The sequence below is a fragment of the Arvicanthis niloticus genome, chromosome X (genome assembly GCF_011762505.2).
Source record: "Arvicanthis niloticus isolate mArvNil1 chromosome X, mArvNil1.pat.X, whole genome shotgun sequence".
In the NCBI taxonomy this organism is placed as follows: Eukaryota; Metazoa; Chordata; class Mammalia; order Rodentia; family Muridae; genus Arvicanthis; species Arvicanthis niloticus.
Genome location: NC_047679.1, coordinates 80,719,312 through 80,745,369, shown reverse-complemented (window position 1 = coordinate 80,745,369; position 26,058 = coordinate 80,719,312). Strand labels below are relative to the sequence as shown.

At 42.7% G+C, this 26,058-nt stretch overlaps 1 protein-coding gene across 10 annotated transcripts in view; it reads left to right on the top strand.

The window, feature by feature from the left end:
* The first annotated feature begins 7,937 nt into the window (after nucleotides 1-7,937).
* The window catches only part of Trmt2b (tRNA methyltransferase 2B), a 92,265-nt gene continuing 74,144 nt past the window's right edge, over nucleotides 7,938-26,058 (top strand). For 6 of the 10 annotated variants that reach the window (XR_013106019.1, XR_013106020.1, XM_076918843.1 and 3 more), the window contains exons 1-6: nucleotides 7,938-8,075; nucleotides 13,432-13,672; nucleotides 14,692-14,746; nucleotides 17,226-17,360; nucleotides 18,330-18,429; nucleotides 19,532-19,602. Coding sequence is in view for 5 of the 10 variants with exons in the window: in XM_076918843.1 (XP_076774958.1) it covers nucleotides 13,452-13,672; nucleotides 14,692-14,746; nucleotides 17,226-17,360; nucleotides 18,330-18,429; nucleotides 19,532-19,602 (582 nt within the window). In the remaining 5 variants the exon portion in view is untranslated. Of the gene's footprint in view, nucleotides 8,076-13,431; nucleotides 13,673-14,096; nucleotides 14,173-14,691; nucleotides 14,747-17,225; nucleotides 17,361-18,329; nucleotides 18,430-19,531; nucleotides 19,603-26,058 lie in introns of those variants that run through there. The other 4 variants (XR_013106022.1, XR_013106021.1, XR_013106023.1 and 1 more) reach the window with 2 other exon arrangements.

Here is a 26,058-nt window from a genome sequence, read left to right as displayed (position 1 = left end):
GAGGCTCCACCCTCTCAGAAAAGAAGGAGATGGGGGAGGGAAAAGGATTGTGGGAGGGGGTGGCCATGAGGTGGGGCAGTGAGCAGGATGTAAAGTGAATAAATACAAATAAATGAAATTTTAAAAAATTGTGCTCTATCTGTTCAAATGATAGTTGAGTTTCTGATTACTAGTTTAGTCTCCCTGATGCATTAATAGCCATAGGGATGACCCTAATTAATAGGTAAGAATATTTCTGTTACTAGAAGTGGTACTCCTCACTGAGATTTAGCTTACAAGGGAGTCTCTTATAAATTTACTTAACAAGTTAGTTCTCCAGAGTCTATTCTTTTCTATATTTACTGATAAAATTTTGTTCTCAAGGAGCTTCACCAAGATTCGACAACTATATTTTTCTTTATTATCATTGTAATACATGTCCACTGCAGAAATAGTGGGATGTGCAGAAATGGAAATGCAGTAAACAAATGAATGGTACCCACCTTGGTTCCTTTTCTACGGCTAAGGTAAAATAACATGACCAAGGCAATTTATAGGAGATAACTTATTGGCAATTTAAATGAGATAGCCTCCATAGTCTCAAGCATTTGAATCCTTGGTTCCAGTTGTGGGCACTGTTTGGGTAGGTTTAGGAGGTATGACGTTGGTGGTAGAAGTGTGTCACTGGGGCAAAATTTGATGTTTCAAAAGCCATGTGCCATTTCCAGTTTTCTCTCTCTGCTTCCTGCTTGTGATTTGAGATGTGAGCTCTCAGTTCCAGCTGCCCTGTCTACTACCTGTTGCCATGTCTCTCACCTGCTGCCATGCTGTTGCTGCCGTTATGGACCCTAACCCTTGGAGTCATAAGCCCAAATAAAAGCTTTCTTCTCTAAGTTGCCTTAGTCATGATGTTTCATCATAGCAATAGAAAAGTAATCAACATAACCCCCATCTTAGTCACTGTTCTATTGCTGTGAAGAGACACCATGACCAGGGCAACTATATAAGAGAATGCATTTAACTGGAGGCTTGCTTACAGTTTCAGAGGTTTAGCCAACTATCATTGTGGTGGGGAGCATGGTGATATTCAGGCAGGTGCTGAATCAGGAGCTGAGAGTTACACCCTAATCCAGAGAGAGAGAGAGAGAGAGAGAGAGAGAGAGAGAGAGAGAATGAGAGAATGAAACAGTCAGAAATATGGGCTTTTGAAACCTCAAATTCCATACCCCAAGTGACTCAATTTATCCAACAAAGACATGCATCCTAATCCTTCTCAAATAGTGCCACTCCCTGATGACTAAGCATAGAAATATGTAAGCCTGTGGGAGCAATTCTTATTCAGACAACCACAACTCCGGAGCCCACTATCCACTGTGAACTTTTCATGTACTTCCTTTCAGTCTTTGTTCTAGTACATTTAATAACATTTATTCTAGCTTTGAAATTTAAATGTAACAGTATGATCTGTGTGAATGCCAGGTGAGACTGTGGATGTCACCAGAAGCCAGAAGAGGACACCACATTCCCGGGAGCTGGAATATAGACGGTTGTGGACCTCCCAGTACCAGTGCTGAGAACTAAATTCAGGTCAGCTACAGCAAGTGCTCTTAACCATAGGTCCATCTCTTTAGCTCCTGTTCCATGGCATTCTTTTTTTATTTTCTTTTATGTATTTGAATGTTTTGTCTGCATGTGTGTGTACCAAGTGCACACAGTACCTGAAGAGGTCATAAGAGGCCATTAGATCCCTTAGAACTGGAGCATGTGGGTGCTGGGAATTGAATCTAGGTTTTCTGCAAGATTAGTCATCACTCTTAAATTGCTGGGCCATGTCTCCAGCTCCTTGATTTATTTGGTTTTATTAAATTTACATATGTTGTGTCTCTGTTTATGTGTTCCACAGCACATGTGTGAAAGTCAAAAGACAACTTGCAGAAGTTAGTTCTCTTTCTTCACTCTGTGGGTTCTAAGGCTCAAACTCAGGTTGTAATTCATGACGGCTAACGCTTGTACCCACTAAGCCATCTTCCCAGTACCTGGGGAAGAGTATATAAAATTAAAAAAGGCCTTATGTAGCCCAGGTGTTCTCCAACTCTCTATGTAGCCAAGAATGGCCTTGAACTTTCCAGACTCAGTTTCCAAGTATTGGGATTTGCAAGCCATCATGCTTGGCTGGTTTAATTTTTTTTTTTTTTTTTTGAGTTCAATACAGTCATATGAAATTTTATCTGGTAGATGTTGGGGCTCAATTTTTTAAATATTTTCCCCTTGAGTGTGTAGATGTATGTTTTGTGGGCAAATGTGTGAATACATTTTTATATGTATCCATGTGTGTGGAGGCTAAGTTCCTCTTGCTCTGGAAGAATTTCTTGCCCATTCTGCTAGTATAGCTACCCAGTTTGCCTCGGGGATCTCCTGTCTCTATCACCTAAGTGCTGCTGTCACACTCACCTGAATACTTTTTTTTACATGGGTTCTAGGTATCCAAAATTTCAGTTTTCATACTTGCATGGCAAACCTGTTATCCACTGACCCGTCTCCCTTGACTACTGGGATCATAGTTTAATATGTGCACCATGTGTGATAGTTGTTACAAACCTAGGAATTCCTGATACCTCCCCTCCTTGAGATTTCACTTTGGTAAATGTGGATAGGGATCACAAATCCACATTTGTTTCAATCACTCCTTCTAATTGTGGTGCATAATGGCCCTGATAGTATTTTTAGAAACTATAACAGTATATAGTATATAGTCTGTTTAATGGCTGTGGCAATTTCCCTCAGCTTCTAGGTCACTACATGCTACAATCCATCGTATGGATGTCTACTGGAGTTCTCTTGTGGAGACATCTCAGGAAAACTCTCTACCTTAGCTTCCTGTTGCTACAGGGTCATCTCCAACTCCCCAAGACAGCATTCTAGACCCTCAACTATCTTCTGGGATCAATCTAATGAGCCAGAAGACCATGACTGCATCAGCACTTTCCCATGTAGCCAGGCCTGAATAGTGATGAGCCTTGAATTGTTCATTCCTGTCCTCATGGTTGTCATGCTGAAGCCTTGAACATCCCCAGAGGATTCAGAGTCCACCCAGTTCTCACATCCTTTCTTGACTTCTAAAATAATAGTTGCCTTCCTAGAACTAGTGATGTTCTGACTGGTATGGATTTTAATTCAGTGAATCTTGTCTTCCTCTCAAATTCAATCTTGAGGGAGCATGGTATGTATATCTTATCTCTCACAGCCTCTATCATAGTTCTAGGCATGAGGAAGTGCTGTTGAGTAGAACTAAGCTGGCTGTGTCAAATTATTTTAACACACTATGTATATATATATATATATATATATATATATATATATATATATATGACACACACACACACACACACATATATAGTATGTGTATACATATGTGTGTCTATGTGAATTTATGTGGACCATGTACCTACAGGTGCCCATGGAGGCCACAGGTCATCAGATCCTCCGGAACTGGAGTTGCAGGCAGTTGTGAGCTGCCGGGTGTGAGTATTGGGACCTGAACTGGAATCTTCTGTAAGAGCAGTAAGCACCATTGAGACATCTCTCCAGCCCCTAATACACTCTGTAGCCTCTCACATATCTTTCCTTGCACCAAATTGAGAAAGTTTGACAAATTTCTAGATATTTTGTTTCACTGTGATTTTGTTTGCTGGTAACAAGGTTAAGCAGAAAGGTTATCTTGGTTCCTGTGTTTATCTAATTCAACCAAACTGCTTATCACCTATGACAGACCCACTTACAGATTTTCTGCTTGAAGAGTCTAACCTTTACTATAATATGAGATATTTCTTTTTCCTCCTACAAATGTAATGCTTTCTCTTTTTCTAGAAGAGCATGTTTTATTGAATTAAATAAATATAAAGGGGTTAATGGCTAAATAATTTCATTTTGGCTTCCTTAATCTTTTTTCTCTCTTTACCCTTCAGGGTTCTGTCTCCCTGAAGGACGGAAGTGCTTTAAATGAGTTTGCTTGGATGTGCAGAGTAGGTGGGGACACTGAAAGAAATGTCTTTTCTCTTGCAGTAGGGAAGGTGGTGAGATTCAGCTCATCAGATACTTATTGAGCCCTTCTGGGCACCTAGCTCTGTGCACAGCATCCAGAGAGCACCAGGATGAGGAGGGATGAGTGAGCGGAAGGACGGGGGAAGGAACTAGGAACGTTTAGGAGGTAGAGAAAAGGGTAGGCTGGCAATGCACAGAGGAGGGTACTAGAAAGGAGGAACGGGAAGGAGCAAAGGTGAGCGCTCTGGCTTGCTTTTACATGCTAGCACCAGAAGAGCCCAAGACCCACTGCAGCAGTGGGTTGAGCTTGGATTTTTTTAGAACCTTTAGAGCAGTTAGGGTGGTCACAATTTCAGTCAGATTTACCGCTGGAGGTTTAATAAGAAGTCAAAGATCTCCTTGTGTGTACACTATATATCCATTATTGTACACATGTACACACATATACACATATGTATACATATGTACATATATAAGGACACATATGTGCACTATATGTTCTAATAATGTACATAATATGTACATTTTTACTAATATTATGTTGAGTATCAAATCAAAGCAATCTTCCTTTGAGTTAAATCCTTAGTCCCTAAAATTTTTTGTTTGTGTTTTGTTTTTGTTTTGAAACAAGGTTTCACTATGTAGGTCTGGCTGTCTTGGAATTTACTCTGTAAACCAGGCTGGTCTCAAACTCAGAAATCCACCTACTTCTGCCTCCCAGGTGCTGGGGCTAAAGGAGTGTGCTATCATACCTGACTATTGGGGTTTTTTAGGGATAGATTTATTTGATATTGTATAAATGTACACTATGTGAGTTACAGAAAGTTGTGAGCCACCATGTAGATGTTGAGAATTGAACCCAGGTTATCTGTAAGAGCAACAAGTATTTATAACCACTGAGCCATTTCTCCAGTTTCTGTTTGTAGTTCTTTTAAATCTTTACTTATTTTATGTGTATAAGTGTTTTTTTGCCTGTATACACACCTTGTGTGTGCGTACAATATGTGTGCTCAGAACCCTCAAAGTTCAGAAAAGGGCATTGGATCTCCTGAAACTGGACAATTGTGATCCATTGTGTGGGTGCTGGGAACTGAACCCAGGTCCTCTGGAAGGGCAGACACTCAGACATCTCTCCAGCTCCCTAAAATTTCTTGAATTATAATAGCTGACACTTGTTGTGTTTGAAGTGCTTTCACTTTCCAGTATTAACTTATTGAACCTTCCCACAATCACATGAGGCAGATACGAGTAGGATTCAGATCGGGTATGAAGCAGCTAAAGTGCACATAGCTTTGAAGTATCAATGTGGTCCTTTTGGTTTTTTTACAGTTGTTTACTATGTAAAGCATCATTTAAAACATTTTATATTTATTTACTCCGTGTGTGTACCGGGGGTGGGGGTGGGGGATGTGGGCATTCATGGAGCAGTGCTTGTGTATAAGTCAGAGGACAACTTTTGGGAGTTAGTTTTCTCATTCCCCATGGGGGCTTCGGGGATTGAATTCCAGTTCAGCAGTCTCAGAGGTGAGTGCCTTTACTTAACGCGCTATCTCACTGGCCTGGAGTATAATGTTTTCTTGAGACAGGGTCTCTTGTAGTCTGGGAAGGCCTTGAGCTGCTTCTGCTTCCTGAGTGCTGGGATTATAAGTGTGAGCTACCATATAACCATATATAACAGTTTATATGTGCTAGAGATGAACCCCGGGGCCCTGTACATGCTAGCAAGCACCCTGAAATATGCTCTAGCCCTGGTTTTTGCTGCTGTTGTTTTGTTTGTGTGTTTGTTTTTGAGACAAACTGTATTCCCTAGTTTAGGTTGACCTGGGATTCACTCCATAGGCCAGGATGATCTTACCCTTCTACTTCAACATCCTGTATTAGAGACTCAAGTCAACACTTCAGTTGGCCTGACTCAATATTTGTTATTATTTGAGGTACCGGGCCTTGTTTCATTCCTTCCACGGGACTAATATACTGCCTTGTATGTAATAAGCACGCACTGCCTTGAACAAAGTGAAACTCCAGGATATACCTCCAATTTAAGATCAATTACACAAGCATAAAAACTAGCCAAATGCACAGGGGGGAGGGTTTTAATATTAACACTTGAAAAGTGGAAGCAGGAAGATTAGGAGTTCAAGTTCAACAAAGCCTGAACTGGCCACCTTCTGTACCAGGCAAGGCCTCAAGTGGAGGGAGTGGGACAGCAACTCAGTCACAAAACCTTAGTACAGTTTGTTCTGCTTGTACAGTGTTCTGGGACCAGAGCCTAGCAGAATCATCATCAAAGAGACCAGAGAGACTTCATCCAGCAACTGATAGGAACAAATGCAGAGTCCCACAGCCAAACATTAAGTGGGGCTCAGGGAGTCCTGCAGAGGAGGGGGAAGAAGGATTGGAGGACACCAGGAAAACAGGGCCCACAGAATCAACTGATGGGGACTCATGGGAGCTGGGCAGAGAGATCAGGAAGCCTGTAGGGCTCTGACCTAGGTCCTCTGCATATTCCTTATGGCTGAGTAGCTCAGTGGTCTTGTAGGAATCCTAATGGTGCAAGCTGGAGCTGCTGCTGACTCTTTACTTACTTGTGGGACCCTTTCCTCCTACTGGGCTGCTTTGTCTAGTCCTGATGTGATGCTATGTGCCCGGTCTTACTGTAGCTTGTATGTGCCCGGTCTTACTGTAGCTTGTATGCCATGTATGGCCCATGTTCCCGGGAGGACTGCTCTTTTCTGAGAGGAGATGGAGAGGGGTTAAACTGGGAGAGAGGGGAGGTATGTGTGTGGTGGGGAGAGACTCCGGGAGGGAAGGAAAGGGAAACTGTAGTTGGGATGTAATATACGGGAGAAGAATACAAACTAAAATTTTCCATTTGTCAATAAATAAAAGAGAAAAACATGCGCCTCCAAGAGTTCAAGTCCAGACTATGCTGCAAGAGACCCAAACAAAACCCAACAAACCCCCAGCAACAACAAAGAGCAAGCAAACAAACCTGCCAAAACCCAAACAAAACAAAACAAAACAAAACAAAACATTTTCCCATTGCTTTATTAAGATAGAGAAGAAAGGAATGTCTGAAAAATTCTCTGGCTCACAGTAGGGCTTTTACCATAAGACAGACAGACCTTCATACCACCTTTCCCTTTTGTCCAGACCTTCCAAGGATGCTTGAAATTCTTTTGAAAATGCTTTATACTGGGCAGGTGATCCCAGCACTTGGAAGCTTACAGAGTGAGTTACAGGTCAGTCAGGGCTGCATAGTGAGACCTTGCTTCCAAATTTTTTTTTTAAAAAAATCCCATTTTAGTTAATTAATTAATTGATCAATTGTGTATGGAGGGTGGGGGTTTCATGTGTGGGTGCATCAGGAAGTCAAAGGACAGCTTGCAGCAGTCCATTTTTTTTTCTTCCACCTTTTGGGTCAGGGGGCTGGAACTCAGTTGTCAGATTTGGCAGCAAACTCCTTCTTTGCAGAGCAAAGTGAAACAGATGAGCTGGTAAAGGAGCTTGCTGCCAAACATGATGAACTGACTGAGTTCGATCTCAGACCCCACGCAGTAGAAAGAGACAGGACTTTATCAGGTTGTCCTCTGACCTCCACTCACAGGTGATGGCACTCGTGAGGTAAATAAATAAGTGTAATTAAAAAATTAAGAACAGAAAAATATTCTTTGGGTTGAAAGAGTTCATGTGCAGCATGCTGCGATATGAATTTCTTTAGGATTTTTTTTCCTTTGGCTTATCCAGATCCTTAGTTGATAAGGAGAAAAGAGCGGTGGTTGGCGGGATCTCAAAAAGGAATTTGGCAAATAAAAGTTCCGCAGGCGGCTGAGACAGGAGTACTTCCTGGGAAAGTCTCCTTAGAGTCGGTCAGATTTGGCCGCGCATTTGCGGGAGGAGGAGCCCCGCAGCACTGGGAGGAGCCTGAGCCTGGCGGGCTGGAGCCCAGTGCACCAGGAAGTGACTGGCCCCTGACACCCCTTAGCACCTTCCGCCGGTCTTTTAGTTTGTACGTCCGTCTGAGGCCTTAGGGGCTCCGAAGGAAGGAGTCCTGGGTAAGTAGCCTGGAAAACCCGGAGTAGAGAGAACTGTTCCGCGCCCAAGTGTTTGGGACAGGGAGGAGGCAGGCGGGCCGGGATGTCACCCAAGATGGCTTTGAAGGTCGCAGCCAGCCATTGCAGTCCCCCTCCCCCCTCCCATCCCTAGGGCAGCCCTGCCACCTGCCTACGGCTTGTGGCGGTTTGTGGCGTTTTGGTGGCTTGTCCTAGCATCTGTTTGCTAACTCACTTAGTTACATTTCCCATTGCTGTGGTACAATGCCTTGGCAAAAGCAGCTGTAAGGGAGAAAGGGTTTATTAGGCTTCAGATTGCAGCTCCCAGCAATTCGTCACGAAAAAGTCAAGACGGGAACTTGAAGCAGCTAGCCACATCCACAGCCTATGGTACAGTGAGAGTGAATGTGTACACAGGATTCGTATTCAGCATAGTTTCTCCTGCAGTTCAGGACTAAAACCCAGAAATAGCACCCGCAGGCCGGGCCTTTCCGCTACAATTAATTTAATCAAGATAAACTCCTCCCACATTATATACAGGCAGACTTGATCTAAACCAGTGATTCTCAACCTGTAAGTGTAGCAACCCCTTTGGGAGTTAAACGACTCTTTCACAAGGGTCGCCTAAGATTATCCTGAATATCAGATATTTTTGTTCAGATTGATAACAGTAATGAAATTACAGTTATGAAGTAGCAATGAAAATAACTTTATGGTCGGGGGTCACCAGAACAGGAGGAATTGTGCTAAAGGGTCCCAGCATTAGGAAGGTTGGGAAGCACCGATCTAGACCACCCCTCCTTAGATATCTATTCATGGCTATTCTCCCCTCCAGCTATAGCCTTGATGATGATAGAAACAAACCATCACAACACTCGCCTTATAGACGCTTGTGGGACAGACTTGTTCAAAGAGGGCATTGGAGGCCTCTTTGGGGGAAGGATGGACATGACTGCTTGTGGTTTGCAGTGGGACACATTAGTAAATTCATTTTCTTCTCAGCTTTAGTCAATAACACTGGCTGGGGTCCAGCCAATGGAAAGGCAGGTAATCAGAGTTCCTACCTATGGGTCTCTGAATATTTTGCTCCAAGCAATGTTTAGCTCTCTGAAGCGTAGAACTTTCAGATTGTCTTTGACTTGAACTTCTGAGCACTGGAGGCAGATTATCTACTGAAGCTCAGGAAAGGAAACATTAACTATAGGCAGTCGTCATAAACTCTTGGATTTTCTAGTCAGAGATTATTCCTGAGGCAGGAATGGATCTCTCTCTCTCTCTTTCTCTCTCTCTCTCTCTCTCTCTCTCTCTCTCTCTCTCTCTCTCTCTCACGCACGCACACAATCAGCATTTATATTTAAAACAGAAAAAAACTACAAGAAGAAATTATCCCGAATATCAGATATTTTTGTTCAGATTGATAACAGTAATGAAACTTTAGAGATTAAATTTGCCTACTAACTAGCAGGCTCCCTTGTAGGATTTTCATATACCCTTGTTTAGGTTGCCCCCTTTCTTTATCTCTCTTCATCCTGTCCCTTCCACCTTCAGTGTTCTCCCACTCTGCTTTCACATCACGTGAAAAATTGTGGGTCAGACATTTTGTGGCTGCGTTGGCATCCCAGTCCCTCCGCTGGAAGGCTTGCCTGGTTACAGGAGAACACATTTCATTTTTCTGGCTAGTAAAATTCAATTGTGTATATGTAGCACATTTTCATTATCCATCAGTTGATGGATGGGGAGGTTGGTTTCATCCTCCCTGTTTTGATATAGCAGCAATGAGCATGGATGCACAGGTATCTTTATGGTAGGTTTCAGAGTCATTTGGTTGTGTACCCAGAAGTGGAAGAGCTAGGTCTTATGGTAGTTCTGTTTTTAGTGTTTTGATAAACTTGCCCACTGATTTCCATAGTAGCTTCAAGAGTATCCATCCCCATCAACTTTGAATAAAAGTTTCCATTTCTCCCATCCTTATCAACATTTGCTGTTGTTTGTTTTCTTAATGATAACCATTCTGACCAGGGTGAGCTGGAATCACTAAGTAGGTTGTGTGTGTGTGTGTGTGTGTGTGTGTGTGTGTGTGTGTTTGGTTTGGTTTTTCGAGATAGGGTTTCTCTGCAGATCCCTAGCTGTCCTGGAACTCTCTCTATAGACCAGGCTGGCCTTGAGCTCACAGAGATCTGCCTGACTCTGCCTCCCAAGTGCTGGGATTAAAGGCGTGTGTTACCATGGCCCTTCTTGCCTCTGCTTCCCTGATTATTATCTTCCTGCTTCTAAGTGGGATCAAAGCATCCTCACTTGGGCCTATTTGCTTGTTATATTTCCTACAGTCTGTGGGTTTTATCCTAGGTATTCTTTAACTTTTTGGCTAATATCCACTTATTAGTGAGAACATGCATGTTCTTTTGGGTCTGGGATACCTCACTCAGGATGATATTTTCTAGTTCCATCCATTTGCCAGCAAACTCATGATATCCTTATTTTTAATAGCTGAATAGGATTCCATTGTGTAAAGGAACCACATTTTCTGTATCCATTCTTCCATTGTGGGACATCTGAGTTCTTTCCAGCTTCTGGCTATTACAAATAAGGCTGCTATGAACATAGTGGAGCATATGTCCTTGTTATATGTTGGAGCATCTTCTGGGTATATGCCCAGGAGTGGTATAGCTGGGTCCTCAGGTAATGCTATGTCCAATTTTCTGAGGATCTGCCAGACTGATTTCCAGAGTGGTTGTACCAGTTTGGAACCCCACCAGCAATGGAGGAGTGTTCCTCTTTCTCCACATCCTTGCCAGCATGTGCTATCACCTGAGTTTTTTATCTTAGCCATTCTGACTGGTGTAACATGGTATCTCAGGGTTGTTTGGATTTTCATTTCCTTGATGACTAAGGATGTTTATGTTTTCTTATGTTACCCAGAAACACTAGCCCTTGGTTGATACTGCCCACAGTGATCTGGGCTCTCCTGCATCAATAAAAAAAAAAAATGCACCTTAGACTTTCCAACAGGGCAGTCTGAATGGAGGCATTTTCTCAATTCGGAGTTCTCTTCCCAGAATACCCTAGTGTTTGTGTAAAATTGACAAGCAAACAAACAACAAACAAAACTGTAAATAGTGCATACCCTAGGATAAACAGACAGAAGGGACATCCTGTGATGGAGGAGGAGGCGTTCCCTATTAAATACTGATAAAGGCACTGACAGATACAGTGTTCAGAGAGTCATATTTTGTAACTCTTGAAGCAACTGTGTTGTCCTTGGAGTTAGTCATATGATTCCTTTCTACTGTGCTCCATCTGTATTCAGGTTGATAATGGCCTTAAATGCATTGGGGCAGTAATAACACAGAAGAGCTTCCACTAGGTGCTGGGCACTGTGCTTAGAGCTTTATAGATGCCATCTCTCTTTAATCTTCAGTTGAGTACTTTTTCATGTAGTGTGGGGGTGGATTTAGGCCTTGTACCTGCTAGGCAAGAGCTGTAGCATTGATCTTCTCCCCTGGCAGTACATTTTATTTTTAATTAATTATCTTTGCTTAGCTCTTATAGCTGCTAAGTAGGTATCATTATGATTTCTTCTGTTTAACAGATGAAAGAAATGTCAGAGGAATGACTAACCTGCTAGAAGCCATCTGGCTAATAAGTGTTAGAGCCAGCAGACAGCACAAGCTCATTCTATATCATTCTCTTGATTCCAGGGCCTACCTACACTCCTTCCCGGAAGGCCGAAGCTTTCATTTGTCCCTGCTATCTGGCTCCACCCATTGCCTTCTTTTCCTTTTGTGCATCAGACATCATTGTCCTGGCTGTGTCAGTGCCTGTGTCAAAGATACTTCCCTTGACCTCTCTAGGTCCATGTGTGGGGCTTCTTCTTCCTAATTATTCTTTTCCTTTTAAAATCAACCTCTCTTTCCCCCATTTTTCCTCTCTTCCTCTCTTTCTTCCTCCCACTGCCCCTCCCTTTCCTTCTTTGTCAGGATCTGATGATGCAGCCCTGGCTGTCTAGAACTCACTCACCGAGCCCCTGCCTCCTTAGCATTGGGATTACAGGTGTGCCATTATGCCTGGCCTTACTGCCTGGTCCTCTTTTTAAGTCAAGCTCTTCTTGCTCTCTTCTCGGTGGAGTCCCTGGCCTTTGGTTCTTCTCCGTAGTCAATGTTCTTGTTTTGTATGATAACTTCTACTTACAGGACTGCTCCGACAGATCTTTACTTCCCCATACTAGAGCTGTCTGCTCCAAGAAGCCTTTCTTGAGCATGCATCAAGAAACAAGTTTATCATATTACTAACATTTTCCCTGCTTCTTCATTTGATCTTCTCTATTAATTAGACTGATAACATTGTAATTCTTTCTGCACTTCTGTGACACGTTGCCTTGTACACAGTAAGCACTTACTAAATATCGGTTGGTTGGTTGGCCATTGGATAGAGGGGTAGGAGAGGGAAGGGATTGGCTGAAGAAATGTATCCTGGGGGACAGAATCTTATTTTCTTCACATCTTTATTTTGGGAGCTGGTTATTTATTTATTTATTTATTTACTTATTTTTGTGGCACTAGAGATTAAACCAAAGGCCTCACACATTCTAAGAAGGCATCCTACTACTGAGGTGTACCTCCAACCTTCTTATTTTGAGATATGGTCTTATTATATAGCTCCAGCTGACCTGAAAATTGCTATGTAGTTTAGGCTGGCTGCCAACTCAGAGATCTGCTTGTCCGAGTCTCCCAAGTGCTGCGATTCAAGATGTACACAACCACACCCAATCTTTCCTATGTTTCTCTCTCTCTCTCTCTCTCTCTCTCTCTCTCTCTCTCTCTCTCTCTCTCTCTCTGTCTTTGGAGACAGGGTCTCATATAGCCTAGGCTGGTCTCAAAATTCAATATATAGATAGCCAAGGATGACCTTGAACTTCTGATATTTCTGCTTTTACTTCCCGAGTGCTGGGAATTAAACCCATGGCTTTTTGCACACTAAGCAAGCATTCTGCCCACTGAGCTATATCCCTAGCTCATTATTATTATTATTACTATTTTAATTTTGAGTCAGAATCTCATTAAATTAGCCAGGCTAACTTTGAACTCACTGTGTAGCCTGGATGGGCCTTGGCCTCATGGTCTTTCTGCCTTAGCCTTCTGAAAAGGGAGTTTTTAGGTCTACACCATCAAGTCTGCCTTAACACCTTATCTTGCATGTTCTAAGTTGTGTTCAAGAGGTATGTTTTACTGAATGTATGGTGCTAGTACTGTGTTTGGTGCTGGCTTCCATAAGGGTTTGTAAATGACTAAAGGCTTTAGGAGTGGGGCCCCTACAGCCACCTTTTAGTGGGTGAATTACAGTATGTGTCTTTGATTGGCAGGCATCAAGAGAAGAGTCCTAATGCAGAACCCAAGATTATTCCTTTCCAGGGTGGGTTTCTTCTCCAAATCAGGACTGCTTCCCTGGGATAGTGCAAGACCACCAGATTTGTCACAGTGCTTATTGGGCAGAGCATATAAAGGGAGTTTCACCAGCAAGATAGCTAAGAAGCACCCAAGCAGACAAAAATATCAGAAGAAACAAAGGCATTGTAGACCACAAGATGCCTCATGGCAGGAGAGGTAAGACTCAAGCTGATGCCCTTTGTTTTCTGCAGGTCAGAATCTAGGGGTCCATTGAAATTCTCTTGCTAATCTGACTAATGTGCCTTGTGAAGATTCCTGAGGGTACCGGAAGTAGTGTGATCAGGGCAGTCTTGATGACTTGTGCAGGACAGTAATAGAACTACTTCTGGATTGTAGGAAATATTTTTATTTTAGAGTACATCTTTGTCAGAAAGGAGATCTTAAACTACAATAGTGCTTCTTAAGAAGGCCTGTAGAGCTGGGTGTGGTGGTACACAGTTGGAACTGCAATAATCAGGAGACGAGGGCAGGAAGATCTGGGGTTACCCTCAGTAAGTTTGAGGCTAGCGTGGGCTACATGAGGCCCTGTGTCTAAAACCAAAGTAAATTAAAAATAAATTAAAACAATTTTCAAAACCAGGAAAATCAAGATCAAAATTCTATTCTGGCATGGTGGTGAATGCCTTTTCATCTCAGCACTTGGGAAGCAGAAGCAGGTGAGTGAGTTCAAGGCCAGCCTGGTTGACATTTAGAATTATCCATCAGCCAGGGTTACATAGTGAGACCCAGTCTCAAAGGCAACCAACCAACCAACCAACCAACCAACCAGCAAACAAACAAACAAACAAACAAAGCTACAGGCCAAACACAATATACCTCATTTTATGTGACAAATGTATTTTTAAGGTCAAATTATATTTTAAAATCATTAAGGAGGTGAGCTTTTGAGAGGAACTCAGAAGGAAAGCTTTTTGTAATATAACTAATTACCGCTTGATAAATCTGGAATTTTCTTATATTGAATTTTCCCATCTGTTTTACCTTGTTAAGTACTAGACGTCACCAAAATGGGCTCTTCTCACAGACTCCCATCTCCTGAGGGGAATGAGAGTCAGTTGTATCTTCTGAATTTAAGTAAAACCTCAGAGAGACTGGTGACAGGGGGTACTTATGCATAGTAGGTGCCCAGTACATATTTGGTTAATTGACAGTGTATCTGAATTATTTTATTCAAGGCTGGCTGATGTTGTGACTCCACTCTGGAGGCTGAGTTATAAAGAACAACTCAAGGTAGGTGTCCAGCTTAAATCTTCTCCCCCAACTCCTCTAGCACAATGGCACCAGAGTCATCGGAAGCTTGATTGGAGAATTCAGTCCACTTGCCCCGTAGTTTCTTTCTTTGTTGTTGTTGTTGGGTTTTGTTTTTGAAGCAAGGTTTCATGTAGGCCAGGCTGGTCCCAACTCACTAAGTAACTATGGATGACCTTGAACCTGTTGGTCTTTCTGCCTCCTTAATTAGAGAAGTGGACTCTCATTCTTACTTTATGCAGTCTCTGGGCTTAAGCCCAGGGTTTCCTGAATGCCAAACAAGCATTGTGTCAAGGAAACCATGTTCCCAGCCTACCCTGTAGGTCTTCACATTTGGTTTGTAATAACTCTGATGTTTGAACCTGAGGCTCCTTATAGCTTCTGAACTCTAGACTTGTATATCCAAGTGCTGATGTTCTTTCTTTGTTGTCCTTGTCATTCTTGTGTGTATGAGTGATAGAACAGTTGAATTTCTCAACACAGGAGCCACCAGCCACATGTATCTGTTTAAATTTAAGTATAGCCAATTTTGCCATAATGCGTGCTTTGGAAACAAATTTGTTTCAATGGATTGATGTATGAGGGAGCAGTTTGAGCATAATGGAGATTTTGTGTTTGCCGGGAGCAATTTATTTCATGAGAAGTGCTAGGTGAAAGGAGGAAACTGTACCCAGTTGAAGCAGGCTGTATAAGAATACATAGAATGCGTGTCCATGTATGTCAGCCAGCTTCTGGCTCCCTCCGTTCTCTGAGGATATTATGGACTGCACCCGTTCAGTACTGGAGATCGAATACACCACCCGATACACTTTTAGTTTCTCATACTATACCCTAAGTGGCACCCCTTTTGGCACCCGCTTCTACAACCAAATCTTAGGTCTTCGGGAGAACATTCTAGCCTTATTGTCATATTCTTTCTTTTCATAAAATTGTTAGGTTTATTTATTGTTTTGTATGCGTCATTATTTTTGCTTACACGTCTCTTCTGTGTACCACATGCATGCTTAGTTCTGTCAGAGGTTTGAAGGCATCAGATCCCCTGAGACTGAAGTTACAGACAGTTGTGAGCCATCATATGGGTGCTGGGAATTGAACCTGGGTACTCTGCAGGAATAAGTGTTCTTAACTGATGAGTCGACTCTCCAGCCCCATACTCTAGTTTTAATTTTAGCCATTTGACATGCATAAAGTGGTACTGTTCTTGTTACCTTCTGTGTTGGAAAGGTGTTTCTACATGTATACATATACACTCAGCGTGTTCCTACATGTACACACACACACACACACACACACACACACGCACATGCACACATGCACAATTACATACACTCAGTTGTAAGAATGATAATAAAAAACTTGCCATGGTGGTATACACCTTTAATCCCAGCATCTGGCAGGCAGAGACAATTGGCTCTTGAGTTGGAGGTGAGCCCAGTCTACATAATGAGTTCCAGGCCAGCCGGTACAAAACAAAGAGCAAGGGGCTGGAGAGAGATGACTCTGCTTAAGAACACTTACTGTTCTTTTAGAGGACCTGAGTTTAATCCCCAGGACCTACATGGCAGAACACTAACTGCAGTTCCAGGGGATCTGACACCCTCTTCTGACCTCCATGGGCCCCAGAAACACACATGGTACATAGTCATACTTGCAGGCAAACACCCGGACACAGTAAAATAAAAACAAGTAAAAATGTAAAATCCCGAAGAACCCCAAACAAAGAATGACAGGGAAAAAAAAAAAAGCAAGAAAGGATCCAAGGCCCAGATGACCATCCATATACTGTGGGTACTCCCCGGGACCCTGGAGAAGTCAGGCGAAGGCTGTGACCAGTAGAAAGACGAACAGAAGGGCTGAGAGGCAGGGAAGAGTGCAGGGAGTGGGAAGAGCAGCGCAATATATAGTGGCTGTAAAGAAAGCTAAATTCAGACTGTGCGGTACGGCCTCAGCACAAGGTTGAGTACAGATACTTTCTGAAGAGTGGCCATTAGATCGATGTAATAGATTCCCACCCCTCTTTATGCTTTCTTTTATGAAAGCAGTTTACTTGGATGAATTACTAATGCATTGTAGAATGTCGTGTGCCTAGCCCTATTTCTCCCATGAGCCCTTACTTTGACTGGGGCCATTTCAAGTGCTCTAGCTACACGTGACTAGTGGCTAATGTGTGAAGAACGTAGCACAGAGAGAGCATCTCCATTATAGGACATTCTACCGGGCAGTGCTGACATAGACTTTAAGTGTTTAATCTTAAAGGTCAGATAAAAAGACGAGCTCACGCAGAACTCCCTCTTGACCTTTCCTTAGCATCTTATTAAGTCTTTGCCTGTGCTGGATTTCTTGCTTCTGTTATCTGCTAAGAGCATAACCCATGAATCTCAGAGAGACCTCTTTTGCCGTCTTTTCTATTCTTTGCAGTGAAACTACATTTGCTTCACTGCTTGTATTCTTTCTGTTGCAGGTGAAATTTGAAGCTCAGAAGAACATTTTACAAAGCCTAGAGTCATACCTACAAGTGCTGCATGGAGTCAGTAGCACGGTGGCTGCACCCCAGTCTGAGGGGCTTCGCTGTCTCCTCCACCCCATCATTCCCTCCGTAAGTCCCCGCCTCCCTTGTTCTTACCTTCTGTGGCCTCGAAATGATATCAGCAATATTCACTGAGCACTTGCTGGGATCAGGTGATTATCAGGTATCATTTGCTCCTTCTTCTATTTACAATGGTCCTGCGGGATAGGTGCTGTCATTTTGTAAATGGAGCTATCAGAGAATACAGAGATTAAGCAGTTTACCTAGGGTACACACCTAGAAAGTGTTGGAGCTAATGTTTACATCTACGCTGCACTGTCTGATACAGCCTCGACCCTTTTACCTCCATAGGCAGATTCCAGGCTTTAAAACCCTTCCTGCCGGGCAGTGGTGGCACATGCCAGCACTTGGGAGGCTGAGGCAGGTGGATTTCTAAGTTCGAGGCCAGCCTGGTCTACAGAGTGAGTTCAGGACAGCCTGGGCTATACAGAGAAACCCTGTCTTGAAAAAAAAAAAAAACAAAAAAACCCCCAAAAAAACCCCTTCCTAATGGCACTTCCAAATAGCAGCATTCCATTTATGGCAGAGCTTAGAGTATCGTGGCCCTTAGACCAAACCTGTCTTTTTGTATTACAGCCGAACCCACCTGTTTGTGGCTGTGGCTGCTTTCGGGGCTACAGTGTCACTCTCAAGTAGTTATGACAGGTGCCATATGTCCTGTCAAGCTTATCGATTCCAGCTCTTGACACGTCAGGTTTGCTAGCTCCTGCCTTATGGGAAGACAGGATATTTCTTTCTCTTTTTCAAATAGCGAAGAAATTCTATTCAAAAGCAAAGCAACAGCACAGATCAGAAATAATGCTGTCAAGAGCAACAGCACATCACATGGCAGAGTTCTCGGGATGGTAGACTGTGTGGATCACTCCAGCCAGAGCCTTTAACATGTACCTTAAAAGTCAGCATCATTGCTCACCATTTGTTACCTTTCTTGTTGTCCTCATCTCCTGGCCTCCTTTCCTTTCTTTTTGTCCCCTCTAGCCTATCACCATTGGCTACCGGAACAAGTCTACCTTTTCTGTGAACCGGAGCCCAGATGGCAATCCAAAGACCGTGGGCTACTACCTAGGAACTTGGAAAGGTCAGTTCAAAACAAAACTAAACCAAAAAATAATGCAAAACAGTGATAGAGAAGGAAGAGGAGGCACACGTAGCAGTGTCAACAGGAGTGGACCTCACGGTGACTGTAAAGTAGGCTGACTACATCGGTGCAGCTCAGGCTCACAAGGTTGATCTAGGTTAATTTCTGATGATTATAACCAGGATAGACATTACTGCCCTTGCCTATTCTTCCTCTAAATGCAGTTTACCTGCTAAGCCAGCGAAGGCCTCGAGTAAATGCTTCTGTTGTCACCGCTGCTGTCTCCTTGTTGTCGTTGTAATCGTTATTTTTGCTCCTGCCCATATTGGGAGCAGTGCCCTCATTGTTAGTGAGTCACTATCAATTTCCCATTGTCAGAGACTTAAAAAGTGGAGCTCTCTGTGATGGCTGACTCTGCCTTAGAAGAACTGGAAGGGAAAGCATGGGGTACACGGGAGGGAAGTCACAGTGGCATTTTCCAAAACTCACTGCCCGCATCCATTCCCAGATTCCATCCCTGAGCTTTTTATCTGCCCGTTTTCAGTAAATCTACTCAAAGCCCCATCATTTTATATTACTCACACTGTTTAATATCCATATACCTTGAACTACAGTTCATTTGGACAAGCAATACATTTGGCTTTTCCCTTCATGGGCTGAATTAAATGACTTTCTGACGTCAAGGTTCTGTTATTCAGTAGTAGAAAAACAAAACCCATTACATTTTATTTCTCTCTTAAAATCTGAACAGAAAGCAGATATCATCACATGGCACACTCATGGCAATGAGAGGAAGCGTTTAGGATTAACTGATGCCCTCATATAGGCAGGGGGTAGGGGAGGAAGGGTATAGGGCGCTTGCGGAGGGGAAACTGGGAAGGGGGATAACATTTGAAATGCAACTAAATAAAATAGCCAATAAAAATGGAAGAAGAGTTAGCTGATGAAAGCCTAAACTAGGAAATAATTAGATTTTCTCTGAAAAAAAAAAAAAAGCTATGTACTTTTGCTGCTTTGTATTAACATCTGCCTCCAAAGGAGGAGATTCCAGCTGCTGGGTTAGGAGGAAAATCATAAATAAAACCATTTATTGTTCACATAGATGGAAATGTCGTCTGTGTACCATGTAATCATCTGAAAAACATCCCAGAGAAACACAGTCAAGTGGCTCAGGTAAAATTGAACAAGGGCTGGCTGGAGATGACCTGGGGCATTGTACGCTCTAACTGCATTGTCCCTGACATTTTAATATGGTTGCTTGTCGTGATTGCTGGAGGAAAGCAGGGGCCCTGTACTGAAAGTCTACCTTTTAATGTGGAAAGAACATTGCCCGGGTTTTGTTCCGGAGATGGTGTTGAGTGGGAGGCAGAACTGCTGTTGTTATATTGCAAATGTCAAGGGTCCAAGGACATTAGGAATCGGGAATAATAAGGAAAGAGGTACTGCTGAGACCACTGTGGTACCGCAGGTGTTCTAAATATTTGAAAGGTTAATGCTTTCAGCAGAACAAAGAGAGCTGGAGGCAAGGAGGGAAGGCATCATGAGACTGAGCCGGGCACACAGTTTAGCGGTAGAATGCTTATGTAACACGCATGAAGACCTTGGTTTGATTCCTGGCACCACAAACGACAAAACTTCTCATGGGGTTGACCCCCTGAGATTATGGGTCCAACTACTGAATGCCTACTGGCTTTCAGGCACTGCACCTGGAGTGGGGCTACAGTGGTGACTCCGTTTGTCATTAGAAACAATGCCTGTGCTCACAGACCTGAGCAACAAAAAGCCGAAGCCCTACTGAGGATTGAACTAGACTCCGAATGATGCTCTTCCTCTCCTTCATTCTTACCAGCACCCTTTTAATGATTTTTGCTTCTGATGCTGGAGTGCTGCTGTATTTAGTATACTAATAAAGCATGCTAATGGGACACGTGCTAAGTTCCAGAACTCTCCACAGCTGTTTTTGTAGGCTCACTTTCTAGAATCCCCATGCCCCTCAGCACCACCTTGTCCTATTTTTTTCCTGAGGGTCTTTTGTATTTTATTACATCTATTTCTCTATTTGTGTATTATTTTCAAATCGTTTCTTCATTTTTACTGTATGAATGTTTTGCCTGCATGTGGGTCTGTTCTACATGTATGTCCCTGCTCCTTGCGGAGGTCAGAAATGGGAATCAGATCCCCTGAAACAAGAGTTACAGATGGCTCTGAGCCACCATGTGGTTGCTGGGAATTGAAACCAGGTCCTCTGCAAGAGCAGTCAGTGACTTTAACCTCTGAGCCACCTCTCCAGCCCTCATTCATTCATTCATTCAGTCAGTCAGTCATTTATATTTAGGTGCATGGCATGTGGGTGTTCACATGTACACGTGTGCTGTGCTATACTTGGGGAGGTCAGAGGACAAGAGTCTTAGACATCAAACTCGGGTTGTCAGTCCTGGTGGCAAGCAGTCTTCCAGTGAGCCATGTCACTGACCTCTTGTTAGTAATTATTCTAAAACTCTACCCTTCTTTATGTTGTTTTGAACTTATTACCTTTTACCTTTGGATTTTTGAAGATGAACTGAAGAAGTTACAGCTCTCAGAAATAAACTCCTTTGGCAGTTTATCTACAAATGTCACTGAAATTCGACCGTTCTTTACTTCCATCTCAGTGAAAGAGGTAGTCATTTCCCCTGGCTCCCATCAGAGCTGAAGCTTGTCTTTGGACTCATTTCCTGCTTCTTAGGTTCCCTGTCCTGCATTACATACCCATTCTCCTGTTTCTTTGTCCACACCCACCTTATAGCTCTTTATTTATTTTATGTATGAGTACTCTATCTGCATGTACACCTCCATGCCAGAAGAGGGCACCAGATCCCATTACAGATGGTTGTGAGCCACCATGTGGTTGCTGGGAATTGAACTCAGGACCTCTGGAAGAGCAGCTGGTACTCTTAACCTCTGAACCATCTCTCCAGCCTCTCACAGCTCCTTTAAATTAATAATATGACTAGTATTTCCCATCCTTAAGAAATCCTAATGGGTCTTCCATGTGTCCTGAACATTTTTCTATAATTGATTTTGCCGAAGCCATCAGTGAGTCAGTTTTGTCAAAGCCCATAGAAGCTTTCTGCTTCTAGCTTCCTCTTGTTTTCACTTCCTGTATCTCTCTTCTTTTTCTTTCCCTCTTCATTTGGTTTGTGTGTGTGTGTGTGTGTGTGTGTGTGTGTGTGTGTGGGTGGGTGCAGTGTGTGCAGTTGCTTGCCAAAGCTAAGAGTGTCAGAGCTTCTGGAGCTAGAGTCATAGACAGCTGTGAGCTACCTAACCTGGGTGCTGGAAGCCAAACTTGGAACCTCTGGAAGAACAGCAAGCTCTCTTTAACCCTTGAGCCATCTCTCCACTCCCAACTTTCCTCCTATCTTGTCAACTCTTTTTTTAGTCTTACACATGGGATTTTTTTAAAATCAATTCTCCTTTCCCATTATCAAGATTTGTGTCCCTGAGGACTCTATCCGAGGCCTTCTTCTTTCTAAATGTACTCTTGGGAGACAGCACCAAGCTTAACTGGTACTTACCCTGGGTAGCTACTTAATCAACTGACAGCTGTTACCTTGTATTTCCATTCTGCTGCCCTCTAGAGTTTGAGGCAGAGGTTTCCAGAGGCCACCGAGCATCCCGAGAAAGCTAGGTTCTGGAGATCTCGAAATCAGAGTCATCCTAGTCAGGTCTTCTAGACTTCTGAGCTGTTGGTATTTTGTGTTGTATTGTTTTCTCTCGGGAGGGACTACTGGGGCCATTGTATCATGATTAGCAGCAGCTGTGGTGGCGGTCTACTAAGCACCATTAGTTTGGTAGTAAGCGAAATTGCTCCTACACGTCCCCTGGTGAACACAGTCTCCTCATGCTAGTAACCACAGCCCTGAACTAAGCTTATTCTCTTGTTTTCCCAAATGTTTCCTCCATACTTTAGCTACTGGCATTACAGTGGACTAGAACCTTGTGTCATCTTAGCTCCTGTCACAATCCCCCCTTCCTCCTTGCCATCCAATCCATCTCTAAGTCCTTGTCACTTTTATTGTTCTAGAACTATCTGGAACCCACTCAGTTCTACACTGTCAGCACTTGAGTTCAAACGACCATTCTCTGTAGTCTGGACTACCGCCATGGTGTCTCTGCCCTGACGTCCATGGCCCCAGCCTTTCTTTTAGAGCATTCCTGCTCAGGAGCCCCAGCTGTCTGTAAACTGAAGGCAGTGCCATTCCCCTGCTGAAAGTTCTGCAGGAGTTTCCCAGTCACTTTGAAGTCTTTGAAAACAATTATGCATGTATTCGTGTTTGTATGTGTTTGTTTGGGTGGGTATGCGCGCACACAGGATCAGAGGACAGCTTGCTAGAGTTAATGCTCTCCTTCCACCACGTGGGTCCCAGGGATCAAGCTCAGGTTGTTAGGGTTAGCAGTCAAGCACCTTTATCCACTGAGGCATCTCAGTCAGCCTTGCCAAGTATCCTTTGGAATGCAAAGTTAAATTCTTTACCATTTCATTTAAGGATCTTCCTAACAAGGAGCCCAGCCTTATCTTCTGCCCTATGCCTCCCTGCTTTCTTCTTTCTATTTGTACTGAACCCGTGTGACACTACCATGCTATCTCATTTCTGCCCGCTGGCCCTCTCTAGAATGCCTTCAGTTTGCAACCCATCCCCACCACCACGGCTCTTTATTCTCTAAGACTCCATTCAACGCCAGTTCTATAGAAAACCATACTCAGCTCCTCAGTCTGATTAAGAGTCCCTGTCCTCTGTGCATGGCTATCTCTACTGTGCATCTCTTGTACGGCACCTGGTACAGCATATTTCATTGTCTGGGGGTGCTTCCCACACTAGCCTGTGGAGGTAGCAGCTCTGCATTATCTAACTTTGTATAGCACCTCGTACTGAATCATACACAATGTGTGTGAGTTTAGTGCATGTTTGATGAAGTAATACTTCTTGTTTTATCAGTATTCTCAAATACTCTCCATTTATCTCTTTTAGAGTATTTTGAAGCACAAAATGTAAACATTTTGATATGCGTTCTAGGAGAAGAAAATTGCCTTAAAAAATATAAACTTATACCACTGTCACACCTAAATATAGACATTTATCCATAATATAAAATATCTGCTGTTTAGATTTTGACATTAATTTATCTGGTATTTTTTTAAAAGACATATTTGTTTGTTTGTTTATGTATGCGAGTGCTCTGTCTTCAGACACACCAGAAGAGGGAATCAGATCTCATTACAGATGGTTGTGAGCCATCATGTGGCTGCTGGGAATTGAACTCAGAACCTGTGGGAAAGTGGCCAGTGCTCTTAACCACTGAGCTATCTCCCCAGTCCCCAGTATTTTGATTTATTTATTTTTTTTATAGTTTTCTCAAGTCAGGATCTTCACGAGATTTGTTCTTGGTATCCTTGGTCTTTGGGTCCAGACTCCCCATAGATACAACATCTGTGGATGCTCAAGTTCCTTCTAAGGGAAATGGTGTAGTGATTGCATATCACTTACACTTGTCTTCCTGTAGGCTTAGAGCTCTGGATTACTTGTAATTATTAATACAATGTAAATGGTATGTAAATAGTAAGGCAACAGCTCTGTAAATAGTTGCTATACTGCATTGTTTGGGGACAAAAGAGAAAACTGTTCAGTGCAGACACCTTTTAAAAACAGTTTTAAAAAGTCTGTTTTGTTTTTTTTTTTTGTTTGTTTTTTTTTTTTTTGTTTTTTTTTTGTTTTTGTTTTTGGTTTTTTTTTTTTTTTTTTGTACGGGGGTGCAGGGGTGTGTGCCATAGCATGAGTATGGAGATCAGAGGATGACATGGAGAATTTGCTTCTCTCTTTTTACCATGTGGGTTCTGGGGATTACACTCAGATTCTCAGGCTTTTATGTGGCAAGCAGTGTTACCTCTGGAGACATTTTGCCAGACATTTTGTCTTTTTTAGTGAGGATGTTTCTCTGAAGACGAGGCTGACCTGGGACTCATTTGTACCTCATGCTCTTATCAGACCTACAGTAATTTTCCTGCCTCTGCTTCTGACAGCTGGGATTATAGGTCAGGGCCATTAAGATTGACTTTTTCACATTAAAAAATCTTGATGGTTTAATTTTGTGTGTGTGTGGGTGTATGTGTATCTGTGCCCGTGCCTGCAAAGGCCATGGGGCATTGAGTGTCTGCCATATTCTTTTGAGATGGGGCTTTTACTTGAATTTGGTGCTTCTGAGGTTTTTGACAAAACTGGATGCCAGCAAGCTCCAAAGACCCTCCTGGTTTTCCTTGTGATCCTCCATTGCTGGGATTAGGGGTACAAGTCACTATGCCCAGCTTTGTTTGCTTGTTTGTTTAATGTGGATACTAGGACCCTAACTCAGGTCTTTATGCTTATATAAGTGCCCCTACCAGACCAAGATTTTTATTTTGAAAAGATTGCATTTATATAGTTGTGTGTGTGTGTATGTATGTGTGTTGGGGAGTGAAGGGGTACATGCATGCCATAGAGTGAGTGTGGAGGTCAGAGGATAACTTTTTAAGAGGGACTTGTCTCTTTCCACCCTGTTTTTAAGGGAGGATCTCTTGTCTTTTCTGCAACTGGACAGCTTCCTATGCAAATTTCTGGCAGACTCTCTTAACTTCCATCTTGTTATAGGAATGCTTGGGCTGGAATTACAGACTGGAAGCACCACATCTATTTTTTATGCCTGTTCCATGGATAGAATTCAGGCAATCAAAATTACTAGGCAAGTGTTTTTACCTGCTGAGCCTTCTTGCCAGCCCCAGATTTCTATTTTTGACTTGTATATATGATAGCTTTTGGTTTTAGTGATATAAACAAACTATCATATAAATATGACAGAATATCAAAAATCAAACAGTGGATCCATATGCTGCCAGCTGTATGAACTCATTAAAAAGTTTCCCATTCCATTTGTTTTTGTTGAGTCATGATCACGCCACATATCCCTGGAACTCATCATCCTCTTCTCTCAGATTCCTAAGTGTGCATGCTCCTGTTCCCAGCTGCCATCAATATTTCATTGAATGGTCTTAGCAGTTGATCATTGCCTGTGTCCATCATTCCTTGAATGGTTGCTATGTGGGAATGGTCACATGTTCTACCATATTCTCCTCATGTATTAGTTAAAATGATTCAATTCCGACTCCTTATCCTCCTCCTCCTCCTCTTCCTCCTCCCCTTCCTCTCCTTCCTCCTCCTTCTTTTCTCCCTCTCTTCCTTCTCCTTCCTCTTCTTTCTCTTCTCTTCTTTCTTCTCCTCTTCTTCTACTCCCTCCTCCTGTACCTCTTCCTGTTTCTTTTATATGGCATTGAATCACATCCATTGTAGGCAACCACATTTACCCCTAAGCTGTATCCCTAGTCCTAAATTTTTTTTCTAAAACTAACTTTTCCTTGTCCACTGTATAGTTATAGATTGTATTTATATAAGAAAAAACAAAGGAACTGATTGATTTTTTTCACATTCATCAAAAGGTGATCAGTTTGTTTTGATATCATTATGAGCTCCTGTATTTTTTTAAAAATTTTTATTTTTAAAAATTAATGTGTATGTGTATATTCCTTTGTACATTTATGTGCATATGATTTGTGCAGTGCCC